Below are 14,763 nucleotides of genomic sequence, written 5' to 3'. Positions count from 1 at the left end.
GCTTAAATCACAAGGCATTCTTATTGTACTTAGGGTTACACAGACGCTAAGCAGAATCTGAGTTGCATAAATTATTTTTATTGCTTTTGCAAAGTTCATGATGTACTTTGTATAATCGATAGCTTTCTAAATCTTTCCAAAACGTCATACATAGAGCTAGCCTTATTCTTCTTTTTCTTGGTAGATTCTTTCTCAGCATTGCCCTTTCTTTCAGAGTCATGAATGGACTCCATCATCTCTGTGTTTGACATACGAGCAATTTGAGATGGCTGACTAGTTCTAATCTCAGTATGATCCATATCAATTAGTACCATATAAACTAGATGACGATGCGCATGTGATTTGCGAAGCTTGAGCGAGACTCTGACATGATCAAATAGATTGAACTGTATCGGATGCGGCAAGTCTGGTGACAGCACAGAGATAGATGTGGGCATATTCACTTCAATATTGCAATGAGGTATCGTCTCCTGCTCATCGGCTAAATCATAAATACAAGATGAAAGCTCAGCAAAAGAAAAAAAAAGAACACAGGACTTTTTGTTACCATTTTTGCCAGATATGAGTGACAACGGGACGCTTGGCGTTCCATCCCTCTCCTTGAGATAAACAGGTCCTTTTAATCCAAGTCTACGCAATAGAGGCATGAGCTGACGATTTTATATTGTGAAATAGTTTACCTTGGGACATAGACATAGAAACCATTAGACCTAATCTCGGATATAATACCTTTTTCAATCAACGGATCACCATTGGCAGTCTATGAAAGTGATTTTAGCTACGGATGAACCTTTTAAACTAGATACCTTTTGTAACACGTATAAGCTTTGAAACAGTTCAGTGGAGTCCTAAAAACGAGAGAAAAAAAATGAGTGCTCAGGAGATGTATAGCAGAATGGATACTAGAAATCTCTTTTCTTACTCTTTGAGCAAATTTTGACTCTCTTGATTTGCGATTGAGGTTCTCACAAATGTCGGTAATAGCACTGTCCTTGAACATAAGCGAATGAATTACGCTATCCTTAACTGCAGTTGGATCGGCAACACACATGAGAAGTTGTCTATGTGCTACAATATCAGCATATCTACGAATAGGTGACTAACGTCACCCGTAAGTTGATATGCGCAAATTCATTAATGAATGCATACCGTAAAATGTGTATAAAACTCCAAGGCAAGACCATAGTGATAATACTGATCAACAGGAAACTGTCCAGATGAGATGTACCCAGCTTCATTCATAGCGATCGTTGCCATCGTTTTAAGAAGCTTAGCAATCTCAGGATCATCTTTACAAGCATCTGTAATTTTTTCTAGAGATTGGCTCAGCGCTCGGTTAGATGCAAAATCGACCGAGAAGCCCTGAAAGATATTAATCGTCTACAAGCATGGAGAGAATATGCTTTTACCTTGCTTTCGGCTGCTTTGACAAGCTTTTCAAACTGTGCAGGGCTAGGAGGTGGATGATGTCTAAGGATGGCTGCATCTTTGTATCCTTCGTATATTCTTTTTCCGACTGAAGCATTAGCCAAGATCATTGCTTCAGCAACCAGGCCATGAATTTCCATACTATCTTTAGGGAGTAAAAAAGAGAAAGTTCGGGTTAAGGATAATATAAGAGTTAGTAAGCTGTGTTATGTCTTTTATAGTATTGAAAAGGATATTAATATCTGTAATCTCATGTTTATCTGTGATTTTGAATTTTATCTCTGATCCTTCGAGCTCTAATGCGCCCTTAGATAAACGTCTATCCTATAAGCAATGAATACAATAAGTGGTTTTCATAATGCAAATATCTCTGTCCTTACTCGAATCACTCGAAGTACTTCAGCTAACTTTTCTATACGCGGCTTCAGCTTTTTACAAAGAGAAGCATCTAATCCGGTAGCCACCTGTTTCCCATTGAGTAACTGCTGAGCTTGTTCGTATTCCATTTCGCAACTGGAGTGGATAATGGTTCTGCCAAACCACGTGTCCACAATATTATAATGTTTATCCAATGTCCAAATGACAGACACAGAATATCGGTCGACATGATGCCTTAACGAGCATACTCTTTCACTCAGTACTGACGGAAGCATATCAAATCTTCTATCTGCTAGGTAAACTGTAGTACCTCTGATAGATACTTGTTTAAGATATTGATAAAGTCATTTTTATCTAGCGTTACCTGGATCTAGCTTCGAGATCTGTTATATAGTTCTCTTTAACAAAATAACTGACATCAGCAATATGAACGCCTAATTCTACTTTTCCGTTCTCGAGTTCTTTTATAGAAAGCGCATCTATTATTTTCCCATGAGAATGGATTTATTTATTTTTGCAAATTGTCCAACTTACCGTCAATGTCCTGACAATTTGGAGGATCAATACTGAATACAACCAAGTTCCTTAAATCCCTTCTCTTGCCAATCTCCTCCTAATTATAGCATTAGTAAGCATAGTAGCCAAACCGTGTCAATGAACGAACTTCTTCGGGTTTCCATGGAGACTCGGGAGTATCAACAGGCATTTCCTTTAACGACGCTTCACTGAAACCTTGGCTTGCTTGAGATACAGATATGGAGTGCTCTACCAGGATGGCTGATATTTCAGAGTCGAGGGTATGTATGGGACCCAAGGATCGCACAAAGTGTCCGTTTGGATACTGTGAAGAAACAGGCCTAGAAAGAAGGTAAGAGTAAATGCAACAAACGAGATGCGAGACTTACCAATTGTCGATACGGACGACAATACGCTGATTTTCGATCAGTTTGACATCATGGTACCTTATCCTGATCTTTGGAATGACAGGATCAAGTGGAATTGCCAAATGAATAGATCCACCTGCTTCAGCACTATCTTCCTGTATGGTTGCTACATATGATCTCCAGTTTCTGTTCAAAATACCGACAACTCGTCCTGCTGCCTGACTTGGAGTTACAAAGGATTCATCCTCATACTCTAAAAGATGTTTTTTTTCTTAGTATACATGAATATTACTTTATTAAGCAAATTACCATCGTCAGCGTTCGTACTCTCATATGCAATGTCATTTGATGGATGAATCCAATGATTTTCTGACAGCAGTTCCACAACCACAGCATCACCATGTACTACATAATGACAATTTGTATGCTATAGTCAAGGCCCAACAAAAATGGTTTACCTGCACGGTTACGATGATCGTTGCCAGTGATGGTAATATGCCTTCCATTATTACCAATAATGTACGCTTGGTCTCTGCTGTCTTTCTTACAGCGCAAAGTGCCTGAAAAGTATCTTCCTGATTTGATACCGACCTCAAGATCCTCTATAGGTTTGTACTAGCATAAACATGTGAGAACCTTTCAATAGTCAAAGGAAAAAAGCCATACTTCAGTATAACCCGATACGGCTGTTTCGTTCGAGCCATGTTTGTTACTAAACTTGATTTTTCCAAATTCGTCTTCTTCAAGTAGTACAACATCAGCCAAACCTTGTATTAAATCATTTAACAAGACATGGTGACCCCAATAGCGTTGAATATATTCCTTTGTGGACATGACATCTATGTTTGTTGATAAACATGTCATATCTTGCTGCTGCTCAGTCAAGATGATAATTTTCTTTGAATCCTTCAAATGGATCCGATACCATTCTGCCAATACACACAAGGCCCGCCAATCTCTGTCTGAAGAAGGCTCATGGGGTAATCGATGTACCTTGGTTTCTTCAAAAATCTCGTTATAAAATACAATACATTTTCGCCGAGAATCATTTGTAATCTGTCGAATCTTTCGATACAGTTTCATCTTGTCGTGTTGTTGAAGCTAAAATTCGCAAAGTAAGCCAATACTAGAGCTTTAAATGTGCATATGTACATAATTATATATTTACATTGGCTGTAACCGTTTGACTGTAAATTACACCCGTGATTTCTTCTTGTTCAAGTACTTCCAAGTAACGCATGATAACCTAAATACATGTGTTTTTATATATTATTCTATATTTTTTCTATTGTAAATACCGAAATATCTGGTATAAGATAATGATCACTTGAAGAACTTAATAGTGCTTGACTTCCATTATTATCACAGTTCATAGGACAGGCTTCTGACAAACATGGAATATCACTACGAACATATTCTAAATTGGAGTTTTATATAATACAAAAAACGGCGTGTCAATTTTATTTCATTATTATTATTATAACGTATGTTTACGTTCTCGCACAAGCTTAACAATAGAATTTCCCTTGGTCTTTTTATAAAATGCACGATCGCTTTTTAATGACATTTCTAATTCAAGAAAAAAAAAAAAATATGTGTCTATACCTGTTTGTCTATATGTGTCTGTGTGTGTGTAAGTTTATATGTTCACTAACAGTCACATGAATATAGCTTTATATGTGATGCCACCTGTTCTTATTGTCTTCAAGAACAATTGCTGAATTGCAAAATAGTATGGCACGTGTATGAATATGTCTATTAGTTTAAGGTTAAAATCTTATAATAAGAAAGTATTTAAATAAGTATCGTCTTTTGCTTTTTTTTTTCTTCTTCATTTTATTTAAATAGCCTTTGGTTTTCTCTCTCTTTTTCTTTCTTTTTTCTCTTTTTTTTTTTTTTTCTTGCTATTGTATGTACATTTGTCCTTATAAAAAGGGTTTATATGAAATTTTCAAAGTATTTGGAAAGTCAGAGTGTGCCTGAATGGCGGAAGGCTTATATTTATTATAAAGGACTTAAAAAGAAATTAAAACAAGTGGAAAGAGTAGCCATGACAACAAAGGCTCTGTTACACCATTTCATTAATCTCCTTCTTTTTTATTTAGTTTCGCAAGTCAAAAGAAAGAAGAGCAGCCGTTTACATAGATCAATACTTTCAAAACATTGACCAGACACCATCTCACAAGCTAGGATCAGGGATATGCAACTCGCCTTCTTTTATATATTACTTTGATCGGTCTACTTCTCGGCCAGGTATATTAATAATAAAAACATTTAAGCATGTATGGACACGTACATGCCTTGTATACAATACTTTGAACATTTTCTAAATCATCTGTTTATAGCTTCTATCAAAACAAGCAGAACGAGTATTTCTATATTAGACGAAGTATTATATCATGCCAGCTCTTCCGAGAGACAGTTTTTTGATTCTCTAGATTATGAACTTGATAAAATATCAAGATTTTACAATGGTAACATATTTCTATAATTATTGTCCTCTATTTACTGAAACAAGTTGTTATGTAGAGAAAGAACAAGAAGCTAAACTAAAGCTAGATGCTTTAAAAGTGCAAGTACAGTTTATTGCGGAGTTTGGCCGTCAATTACTTGATTTAGGAGTAAGCTTAATACAGAAAAAAAAAAAAAACAACCCATGACCAACGTGTAACTTTCTCAGCCCACTCAACTTCTTTCACGACAAGTGGAAGATGGCCGATCTCATGGATTTAAATATCAGGATCAGTCATATACATTGTTCCCTAATGGAGAACAACGTATAAGCTATACCGTAGCCAGAAACAGGTTGAAGAAAGCTATAACGGAGTACTATCGAAGCTTAGAATTCTTAAAGTCGTATCGAGAGTTAAATGAAACTGGCTTTCAAAAGATCTTGAAGAAGTTTGATAAAATAGCCGGATGGAAAGCCAGTACGCTATATATGAAAGTTGTTAGAAAACAACACTGGGTAACTTCTACGGAACTAAACCGTATTATAAATGAGACAGAGGTATTAAGAAAAACACGCCATGTATTTACGTGTATACATTCGTGTGCTGCGATATTAAAAAATAAAATTAGACTTTATACATTAACGAATTTGCGGATGGACACCGGAGACGCGGCATGAGTAAACTAAGGGCTCCGGAGGCCAACAAAGTAAGGATATACCCCCCCTCTTGTTTGTTATATTACTAATTATCCTCCTTGTTTTCTTAGGAATACACTTCAACTACGCTGCGCGTAGGTATTTTACTGGGCATGGCTATTACTTTATTCATTCAAGCAATTCAAATAGGTAAAGCATAATTAACCTGTATAAAAATAATGTATACAAGCATCATACCTTATTATAGCTGCTGATCCATCCATATGGACACAACTACCAAATATATACATCAATATGCAGATCTACGCTTGCTTTCTGCTACCTGTATTATTCTGCTTGGGATTCTCTGTCAATCTTATCATCTGGCATCGAGCAAGGATCAACTATAAATTCATATTTGAATTGAATCCACGGCAAAACTTGGACTACCATCAGTTTGCTGAGCTTCCGTCCTTCTTGCTGTTTATTAGCGCCCTAATCATCTACTCTGACTTTTCACAACTAGCCTATCCTACTGTTCCCTCAGAACTGTATCCTCTAATTCTATTTATTGCATACATGGTTATTATGCTATGCCCATTCAACGTGTTTTATCTTTCTGCAAGACGATGGTTAGGTACAACTTTGGTAATAGAAATCAACATAGCGACCAAATCTCCCAATACTAACCTTACCTAATATAGGTGCGGATTGTCTTGTCCTATTTCTTTGCAGTAGAATTTAGGGATTTCTTTATTGCCGATGAGCTCAACAGTTTAGCTTACTCTATATGGACATCATCATACTTCTTTTGCGCCTACTCTGAACACTGGTCTAACCTGGAGGAAACATGTAATGTGCCGCAATATTGGATATCACCTATACTAGCCTCTTTACCTCCTTGGTGGCGTTTATTACAGTGCTTCAGACGATACAAGGACTCCAATGAAAAGGTGCATCTATTAAATGCTGCAAAATATACAAGCAGTATTCTTGCTGCCCTTGTATCTGGGGCACGGCGTATATACCGTAGGTAGCTTCTATATTATAAAAAAAGATCATGGTCTAATAAGAACGCGTGTGTGGGTAGCATCTAGAGGAATGAATATACTTTGGGTCTGTGTATGCATAGTAAATTCGTGCTATACGACTATTTGGGACATAAAAATGGACTGGGGGCTGTTTATGTCTAACAGCAAGCACTTTCTACTTCGCGATGAACTTGTATTCTCTCGTTGGGTAACTAACTAATGCACCATGTGATACGTGCACTCGCTTATAGCCTTTGACAATATAGACATACTATGTAGCTGTCTCAATCAACATTTTGCTCAGATTTTCATGGACGATCAGCACATGGGGATTACCCCTGAGCAGTCAGTTACTGGCTTTTCTTATTGCTCTTTTGGAAGGATATCGCCGTATTCAATGGAATGTTTTTAGACTAGAAAATGAAGTAAATAGCAATAATCCTCTATGAGTAATAGAAATAACCTGTTTTTGCTTAGCATTTGAACAACTGTGGTCAGTATAGGGCTATAAAGGAGATTCCTCTTCCATTTGCACTATGTGAAACCAGCGTGGATCAGGACCCACTGGAAAGAGTCAGTTTGAAATCTGCTGAACCTATTCCTATAGCTCGCCATCCCTCTTACCATACCATCAGACAATCCTATGACGTTGGATCATTTTATGGTCGTAGAGATTTTGAAAATAAGCGGGATGAAGACGTGCCTGTAGGATCGGTTAACAGCTTGTGTAGAAAGCCCTCTACCCTTGAGCATGTCTTGACACATATTCGGTCATTAAGAGGATCACTACAGGGCTCTGATAATAGTGATGATGATGAAGATGAGGATGACAGTGAAGATGGTAGAGACGGAGAACATGATTTATAGAATATCATGCACTGTATAGAATATATTTATCCTATAAAAATAAACGCTATATACATTATCTTATGTACTTTTTGTTTCCTTTAAGTTCAGTATGAAAAGAGTACATCATTATACTTTTTTGACGCCAAGCTGCGTAATAATCACAAACTGAAAGCTTAAAAAGAAGGTCATAAGTTGGGATTTAGTGCTTAATCTATATATGTACACTCTCATCTTACTCAAGTCACTTTACTATCCTCCCCAAAAGATCTTCATTCAGTATCAGCCTAATAAAATTTTAACAACCATGGCTAGAATAATCAATGCCCGTCTTTTTGTTCCTATCTTGCATCACAACAATCGTTATCTTTGTTACGGTAGCATCATTATACATAGAACAGAGCTCAACACTATGTTAAGCTGTAACAACAGTAACTGGAATCCATGTTGACCTACTGCTCCAACTATAATCGTTTTTTTTAACAAAAGGATTTCTTTTATTTTATTTGAAGGATCTCTAAACAAAACCGACATTAGTGTTGGAATGATATTTTATGGTACGTGATAAAGCACAGCTACATATACAAAGAATAGAGTGATATCATAAGATGTAAAAACAAAACCGAAACTTTTTTATTCAGCCAAGGTGCTGTCTAATTTTTGACCTAACAGAGAAGAAAACAGTTCATCAGCCATTTCGTCATGCCAATCTCCAGCAGGTATAGGTGCCATAAAGTTTTGCAATTTTTCATGCACATTGAATCTATCGTAAATGGATAAGTATTGGCATAAATTTAGTACATGTTTTCATATTACCGAAGTTGGCGGCCTTTGCTTGCTTTTGTATGCACTGCTTTCTTCTTTTTCTTTTGTTCGTTCTTACGAGCTGCCCATCTCATACCAATGGCCGTTGGGTCATCTGTGTCGACCATTCGTGATTCGATCAATTCACGCAGCTGCTGTTGATAAAAGTCATGATCGTCAAAGATTTCTGCATCATAGGTATTTAAATGGCGATCTGCCTTCTTCCCACTATCAATCTCTTGTTCTACTTGTTCTGCCTCTATTTGCGTTTTACCAATGATCTTATATTCTGAACGTTGAAGCTGTGTTCTCTTTATCAAGTTTTCTTTATCTCCAAGTACATGTTCTATTTGTGTCATAATATTTTGATCAAATGCCTTAAACTTCTTGTTAAGACGTGCTCCAGCAGCTACTTGGACCTTATTACTCCACTTTTCTAAAGTACTATTACGGAAAGGTACAAACCTAATGATACACGTTGAATATACAGGCTCTCTGTTTTCAATATGCATAAATACTTACACATCGTTGATTTCTGAAATATCTTTCCAAAGTTTATCAATATAGACATCATCGTCGTCAAGGTGTCTCTTTCTGGTATTAAAGTTCTTTTTTGATAAATCGATGCAGCCGTTTTGCTCAAATAGTCCAACACGAATATCCATGAGATCATCAATCACTTGTCGTAAATCCGTTTTTACTTGCTCTAAATCCTCCTCAATACCTTCTGACTTTGTAAGGAAATCAACATAGGTATCATTTTGTGGGAACTTGTTCACGCTATCAACCAATTTTTGCATACGAATACGGTTTTCTAAGCAATTATCCCATAAAGTCTACAGCATACAGGATTGGTAAAGACATGTGGCAATTTCTTTTTGAATTCTTACCAGTTGTTGACGGACATGTTGTCCCTTTTCAACATCAGTTTGTGCACTCTTTGACAATTGAGAAATGATTTGTCTATGTGGTTTAATTAATTAAACTGATACAAGTAATGCACACAATGCTTACTTTTCTTCCTGCTGTATTTTACGAAGCTCTGTGTTTACTGCATCATCGTCTTCTGCTTCATTTTCGTCATCATCATCTCCTTCATCGCTGTCTTGTTCTTTATCATCATCGTCACTCTCTTGTTCTTCACTTTCTTCATCAAATCTTTCTTCATTTTCATCATCGTCGCTGGTAGCTTCTTCTTCATGGCCACCATTCATGGCTGTCTTTAATAAATCTTGATCGTCATCAAAATCATCGTCTTCGTCTGCATCACTTGAACCGCTCTCTTCGCTATCATCATCCTCTTCTTTCTCCTCATCGTCTTGAATACCTTGCCATTCTTCCTCTTCTTCTTCACTTTCAGAGTAAATATCTTTTCGACTGGCTCGTTTACCAGCATATCGAGGATCGTCTAATATAGGCTGCTGTTCACTGCGAAGTTTACTCTTGCCAACAGAAACATAATGTTCTCTTGCAGCCGATTCGTCATGATCTTGTTGATCATCATCTAATTCCTCTTTACTTTGATTGTCATCTTGAAAAGGTTCATGGATATCTTCAGGATCGAAATCTATAAGGAAAGAAAAGATGAGTATCTTTTTCTTTAATAGGTTCCTTATGACATCAACTTACCAACAGGTGTTGTAGATTCTATATCAGCAATGAGATCAGCGAGTAAAGCGTTTTCTATAGAAACAGAAATGATTAGACATGATGTTATTTTTAATAATGTCCTTTTTCTTACTCTTTGGCATTTAAAACTGTGCTAGAAATAAGGATATGAGACTTGCAATGTGTGGGTTTAGAAGAAGACTGTGTATGTGTGGCTTAAATTGTGACTTGCAGTTTTATTTCCTTTTTTGTAAACGTTGTTCCTTGCAGTGGGCAATTGTAAATAGAGCATAAACAACCGAAAGTATGCGACAGTGCAATAGTCCAAATAGATGATACATAGCTCTTTATTTACTCTGAATAGTGGCTCTTTCAAAGATAGTTTATTTTATTTTGGTGTAAGCTTACACTAGTGTTTCTCATCACATTCAGAATATCCAGATCGTACTAAAGAATTCTTACGCGTCTTTTTCTTTCTCTTTCTATTAGATAATTGGATAAGGAATAACAAAGGCCGTTCGGACCGACCTACTGTGGGCATATTAATTATTTTAGGAAACCGTAATAATCTAACTTTCCTGGAGAACTGTGTGTTTTCATCCTGTTCAGATTCAAGCCTAACCTATTTCAGATAGATTTTTTGAAGGGAGAAAACAATAAATGAGGTAAGACCAAGAAAATTGAGGCTCGTTCAAGAGTTTTCACCAAGGAAAATCCTTTTCTTCAAACCTTATTGAAATCAGCCAAGTTCACTTTTCGTTAAATCCAAATGAGCGAAAAAGTAGTTTAGCGTGAATCAAAAAGGGAAAATACAACGAATGAAAATCAATTAAGCATTGCCATTTTGCCGTACAGTCCTTTCCTGTAATGTATGCTACTCTATGCCTTTTCTTCACTCAGAAAGGTGCCAAGGGTACCACAACAGCATCGGGGAAAAAGCCGCCGCTCGTTTTTTGGATGGGGGAAAGATGATTTCGTTCGCTGGACATCATTTATATCTGTTTGCGTGTGCGAAAGTCCCTTCCAATAAAAGAAGGAAAGACTATCACATAGCGATATAGACCACTACGCCAATCTCTCTTAAGGGGACTTCCTTAAGTGAAATGAATCATGCCTTCCATGGGTCAAAGTAAGGACAAGCTAAATATAATTGAGGGTTTTAGGGAGAGCAGTCAATGGTAAGATTATATGCATGCTCAGATTTTCCTAACCATGTTTAGCAAATGGTCCGCAATCAGTTAAATTTTAGTAGTTTCCGTATCATTGCAGTGGGCCATGTATTACTGTAGATATTTCCAAAAAGGGCATCCAAAGCTCCGGATAAAAAACTTAACATTAGTTTTCCAAGTTGTATAGAAACAGAGAATAGCTTATTTAATGCGTCTGCTGTGTTTTTCTATTTCCATTGCTCTTGAAAATAAAAGATGATTGTTGGTTGTGAGTAGCTTATATACAATCCACTTTTCATAATGTTAATGATCACATTGACTTTGTTTCTTGGAGCAAGTATATTTTATCGTCCAATGCAGCCAAGGTTAGCCTTATGATTGTCTTCTCGGGTTAACAATGGACAGAATCTTGCAACTAGGTGTTCAGATGTACATTATTGCTGAAAGAACTTTTGCAATCAGTTGTAGGGCTTTTTCATTTACCAATGTTAATATATGCTGCAAATGTAAATGATTTGTTTCAATGTTGTGTTGAGCGGGTAAGCTATTGAAAGGCATCATCTTCTGTTTGACTTTTTCTTCATTTAATCTCAAAGAGAGTCTTAATAGCTACTTATGGATCTATTTGTCCATTGAACAAGACTCAATAGCCTTTTTGCAGATCGATAAAATCATAATCGACTGAACGTAAAAAAAAAACAAAAGCTTCACCACGGCCGTACGAGTAGAGTCCAGCCGTCAATTTGACATTACTGAAGCTTTGTAAATTACTTACTGGTTGCGTTCTAGACTTTTTAAAGCAGGCTGACTGCTTGTCAGATGAAAGACGTCAGGATCACCTTGTACTTCGTTCCAAGCTCATCCCGTGGGACCATATTGATCACAGAGATAAAGAACAGCGTACAAAAAGATAGGCATTGAAGAATTCTGGATTCTTGGTCAAGAAAAGGCATATCAAGACAATGCCAAGTTGCACAGGCCCTTGTATTGTTCTCATTCTTGAAAGCGAGCTTCACTATCAAAGCAAAAAGGCTTACAATGAGAATAATAAGCTGGATATTGATTATGTTTAGAAATGAAAAACTCACAAGCAGAAAGTAGGTACTTTATAATATGCTTACTGTAGTCGCATTTCAGTGTATTTAGCATTTCTTGAAGATCAAGTGGTATTGTGACACTTTTCAGTTTGGGGAGATTTAAGCTTCTCTGCATCGGGATATCAAAAAAGGTCCAAGTCCAAAAGAAAAAAAAATAACAAACATACTGAATCCAGATTTAAGAGTAATGCCAGTCATGGCTCCTTTTTTTTTACTTTTGAGGAATAACCGTGAATAACCTCAGAATGATATAAGAGAACTGAAGTTAACTTTAAAAAAAAAAAGAAAAGAAAAGAGATTCGGGATCATCCGGAAAAAGGAAAGGAAGAAAAAGAGAGGAAAAGGTTGACATGTTGTACAGTGACAAAAATTATCCATTGTCAAGGAAACAAAGGTTGGGGTCTCACAAAGATTCAGAGTATTAATTCCCCAAAAAAGTAGGTCAAAATGGGGGAAATATATAAAATAGAAATTAAAATTACGCCCTATCTCTCTTTTTTTTTTTTTTGTTCTTCTTTCAATTGTAAAATGTATTATTATTCATCTTCAAATGAAATCCATTTGCCATTGTTGATCAAGAATACATTAGCAGAGCATTCCTTACCTTGGAATAATCTCGACCAACTATCCTCTTTATGGGCCATTTTCACAAAATGCAAGTCGAATATCCAAGATGGATTTCGTTTGGAGAACCTGTCTTGGAGGCTGTGGTATAGACATTCCGTTTTACAAAAGAAGCAAAAACCAAATACTGTAGCAGACATTGATATGACTGTAAAGCAACATACCCTCAAGCGAAGTCGCTCTTTACCTAATCTGAATGAACCCAAGTTGAAGTCGAATAGACGTAAATTCTATATTGATGATCACTCACAGCGTCAGCCTCAACCTCAACCTCAACAACAAGAGATAATTAAAAAGAAGCCGCTTATCCGTCGCTCATCCACATTACCAAAGCCCGTATCTCTACTATCTGAAATGTTTTCAAGGGCAAATGCTTCGTCAACTACCGATCAAACTAAAAGCTCCGGTCTTCGCCGATGCCAGTCTCGCTATTGTAGATTAGATCAATTCTTCTTAAATGCTGCTTAATATATACATACAAAGTTTCAATCTAGAGAAACTCTATTCCCCCCTCCTCTCCTCCTTTTATTTATTTCACAACTAATAGTAAATAGTAATCGTACATATACAATAAATCTCTTTTTGTTACCAATCTGTAAAAGATATAAATGAACCGTCTCGCCTCATGACATCCGTTTGTACTTGTGCTGACCAAGCTGCTACTTTCAATAGCTGATCATCTTCTCGACCGATCAAATAATCCATACGCGTCAAGATCATCCAATCCATAAACACGCGTGCATACTGTTTCTTGAGCTGCTCTTCATCCGATTGAAACATCCTCCACGTCTTGGGCGGTGTATCCAAATCCTCAAAGGAGTGCCCCTCAGCTACAGCATGTACTGAACAAACCCCTAACAGCCTTTGACGCATTCGAGCAAGAGCCCCTGGTGAGGTTGCAGAGATAAAGACGTGGCAATTTCCCACGCATACTTGTTGGACCTGAGCAGCTGTTCGATCCACATCTCCCATGTCCGTCACGCGCACGCCCACCCGAAACCAGGATGGGTGGGATGGGGGTAATATCGCATTATGGGGATCAAGCATATTCAAGCCTTCGCCCAACCTGACCTGTCCACCCATTAACTCTCGATAAGGTTCCAATTGCTGTGAAAGCCAATCTGTCGGCCGATAGAATAAGAGACGACTGACGATCAAAAACCAGTCGGATTTCATCGCAAGTCGACTTAGGCCGTACTGTCCTGCTTTACCGGCCGCTGTTTTGTTCCAGTTGGTTCGTTCTTGCCATACGGTGGTGCCTATGATGCGTTGAGGAACGTCTGCTAGACTGGCCTCGTTGATGATGGGTATATAAGTCACATCTTGATGTTCAGTTCGATTCAGATAGTACTGTGCTTGCCATGTTCGCATAGCCATATAGCCAGGTGAGGGTTCCAGAAACCATTCGAATTGAACAGGGTAGATCATGTCGTAAGCAAATGCAGCATCTTTCGGATGGAGCATAGTATTGTAGTAGGCATGAGTAATGTCAAGCATTCGCTCGGCTAACGTTCCACATTGCTGATTTGGTTTACAGCTGTATAATATGAGAAGTGGTGGTGTAGATATGTCTGGTGTGCGATTGGTTACATAACTTGTACGGATATGGGCCAAGACAGAAGTAATTCTGTGACGACGACTGTTACTGGCTAATCGTGATGTGTTAGGTAATTGCTGCTGTTGTTGTTGTTGTTGCTTAGATGATGGAGGAGGGAAAGAAGATCTCCATATAAACAGTAAATAAATGCAAAAGGTAACAAGTAATAGAAAGGGTATGAAAGTTGCAGGTGTAATACTTTTCATTCA

At 37.4% G+C, this 14,763-nt stretch overlaps 6 protein-coding genes across 6 annotated transcripts; 3 read left to right on the top strand and 3 right to left on the bottom strand.

Annotated features, from left to right (window-relative positions):
- Window positions 1–11: 11 nt before the first annotated feature.
- RHIMIDRAFT_263379 (RNB-domain-containing protein) lies at window positions 12–4,297 on the bottom strand. Its single transcript, XM_023611661.1, has 19 exons — window positions 4,185–4,297; window positions 3,989–4,107; window positions 3,859–3,936; window positions 3,357–3,791; window positions 3,149–3,305; window positions 3,000–3,095; window positions 2,712–2,943; window positions 2,471–2,663; window positions 2,341–2,419; window positions 2,171–2,285; window positions 1,809–2,118; window positions 1,665–1,752; window positions 1,410–1,582; window positions 1,150–1,362; window positions 923–1,099; window positions 807–848; window positions 681–760; window positions 548–630; window positions 12–481 (listed from the first exon to the last, which is right to left on the bottom strand). Exons 1-19 carry the CDS (start codon window positions 4,255–4,257, stop codon window positions 96–98), a joined length of 3,129 nt encoding a protein of 1,042 aa, XP_023462944.1. The 5' UTR covers window positions 4,258–4,297; the 3' UTR covers window positions 12–95.
- Window positions 4,298–4,574: 277 nt separating this feature from the next.
- RHIMIDRAFT_49626 (uncharacterized protein) lies at window positions 4,575–6,203 on the top strand. The gene is made up of 5 exons (XM_023615323.1): window positions 4,575–4,734; window positions 4,796–5,164; window positions 5,220–5,311; window positions 5,371–5,988; window positions 6,047–6,203. The coding sequence occupies exons 2-4, from the start codon at window positions 4,975–4,977 to the stop codon at window positions 5,818–5,820; spliced, it is 732 nt and encodes a 243-aa protein (XP_023462943.1). The 5' UTR covers window positions 4,575–4,734; window positions 4,796–4,974; the 3' UTR covers window positions 5,821–5,988; window positions 6,047–6,203.
- A 51-nt stretch (window positions 6,204–6,254) lies between these two features.
- RHIMIDRAFT_49620 (uncharacterized protein) lies at window positions 6,255–7,724 on the top strand. Its single transcript, XM_023615322.1, has 4 exons — window positions 6,255–6,426; window positions 6,483–7,017; window positions 7,076–7,234; window positions 7,287–7,724. Exons 2-4 carry the CDS (start codon window positions 6,745–6,747, stop codon window positions 7,674–7,676), a joined length of 822 nt encoding a protein of 273 aa, XP_023462942.1. The 5' UTR covers window positions 6,255–6,426; window positions 6,483–6,744; the 3' UTR covers window positions 7,677–7,724.
- A 293-nt stretch (window positions 7,725–8,017) lies between these two features.
- On the bottom strand, window positions 8,018–10,279 carry RHIMIDRAFT_263352 (TRAUB-domain-containing protein). The gene is made up of 7 exons (XM_023611660.1): window positions 10,201–10,279; window positions 10,089–10,142; window positions 9,474–10,026; window positions 9,350–9,422; window positions 8,982–9,295; window positions 8,472–8,924; window positions 8,018–8,418 (listed from the first exon to the last, which is right to left on the bottom strand). The coding sequence occupies exons 1-7, from the start codon at window positions 10,208–10,210 to the stop codon at window positions 8,289–8,291; spliced, it is 1,587 nt and encodes a 528-aa protein (XP_023462941.1). The 5' UTR covers window positions 10,211–10,279; the 3' UTR covers window positions 8,018–8,288.
- Window positions 10,280–12,861: 2,582 nt separating this feature from the next.
- RHIMIDRAFT_207001 (uncharacterized protein) lies at window positions 12,862–13,425 on the top strand (the record flags this gene model as incomplete). Its single annotated transcript, XM_023606949.1, has 1 exon — window positions 12,862–13,425. One exon carries the CDS (start codon window positions 12,862–12,864, stop codon window positions 13,423–13,425), a length of 564 nt encoding a protein of 187 aa, XP_023462940.1.
- A 117-nt stretch (window positions 13,426–13,542) lies between these two features.
- On the bottom strand, window positions 13,543–14,760 carry RHIMIDRAFT_246202 (uncharacterized protein; the record flags this gene model as incomplete). Its single annotated transcript, XM_023610284.1, has 1 exon — window positions 13,543–14,760. The coding sequence occupies one exon, from the start codon at window positions 14,758–14,760 to the stop codon at window positions 13,543–13,545; it is 1,218 nt and encodes a 405-aa protein (XP_023462939.1).
- Window positions 14,761–14,763: the final 3 nt, after the last annotated feature.

This window comes from Rhizopus microsporus (assembly GCF_002708625.1).
Source record: "Rhizopus microsporus ATCC 52813 unplaced genomic scaffold scaffold_18, whole genome shotgun sequence".
Classification (NCBI taxonomy): Eukaryota; Fungi; Mucoromycota; class Mucoromycetes; order Mucorales; family Rhizopodaceae; genus Rhizopus; species Rhizopus microsporus.
The sequence above is the reverse complement of the archived record's forward strand: the minus strand, read 5'-3'. Positions and strand labels throughout refer to the sequence as shown.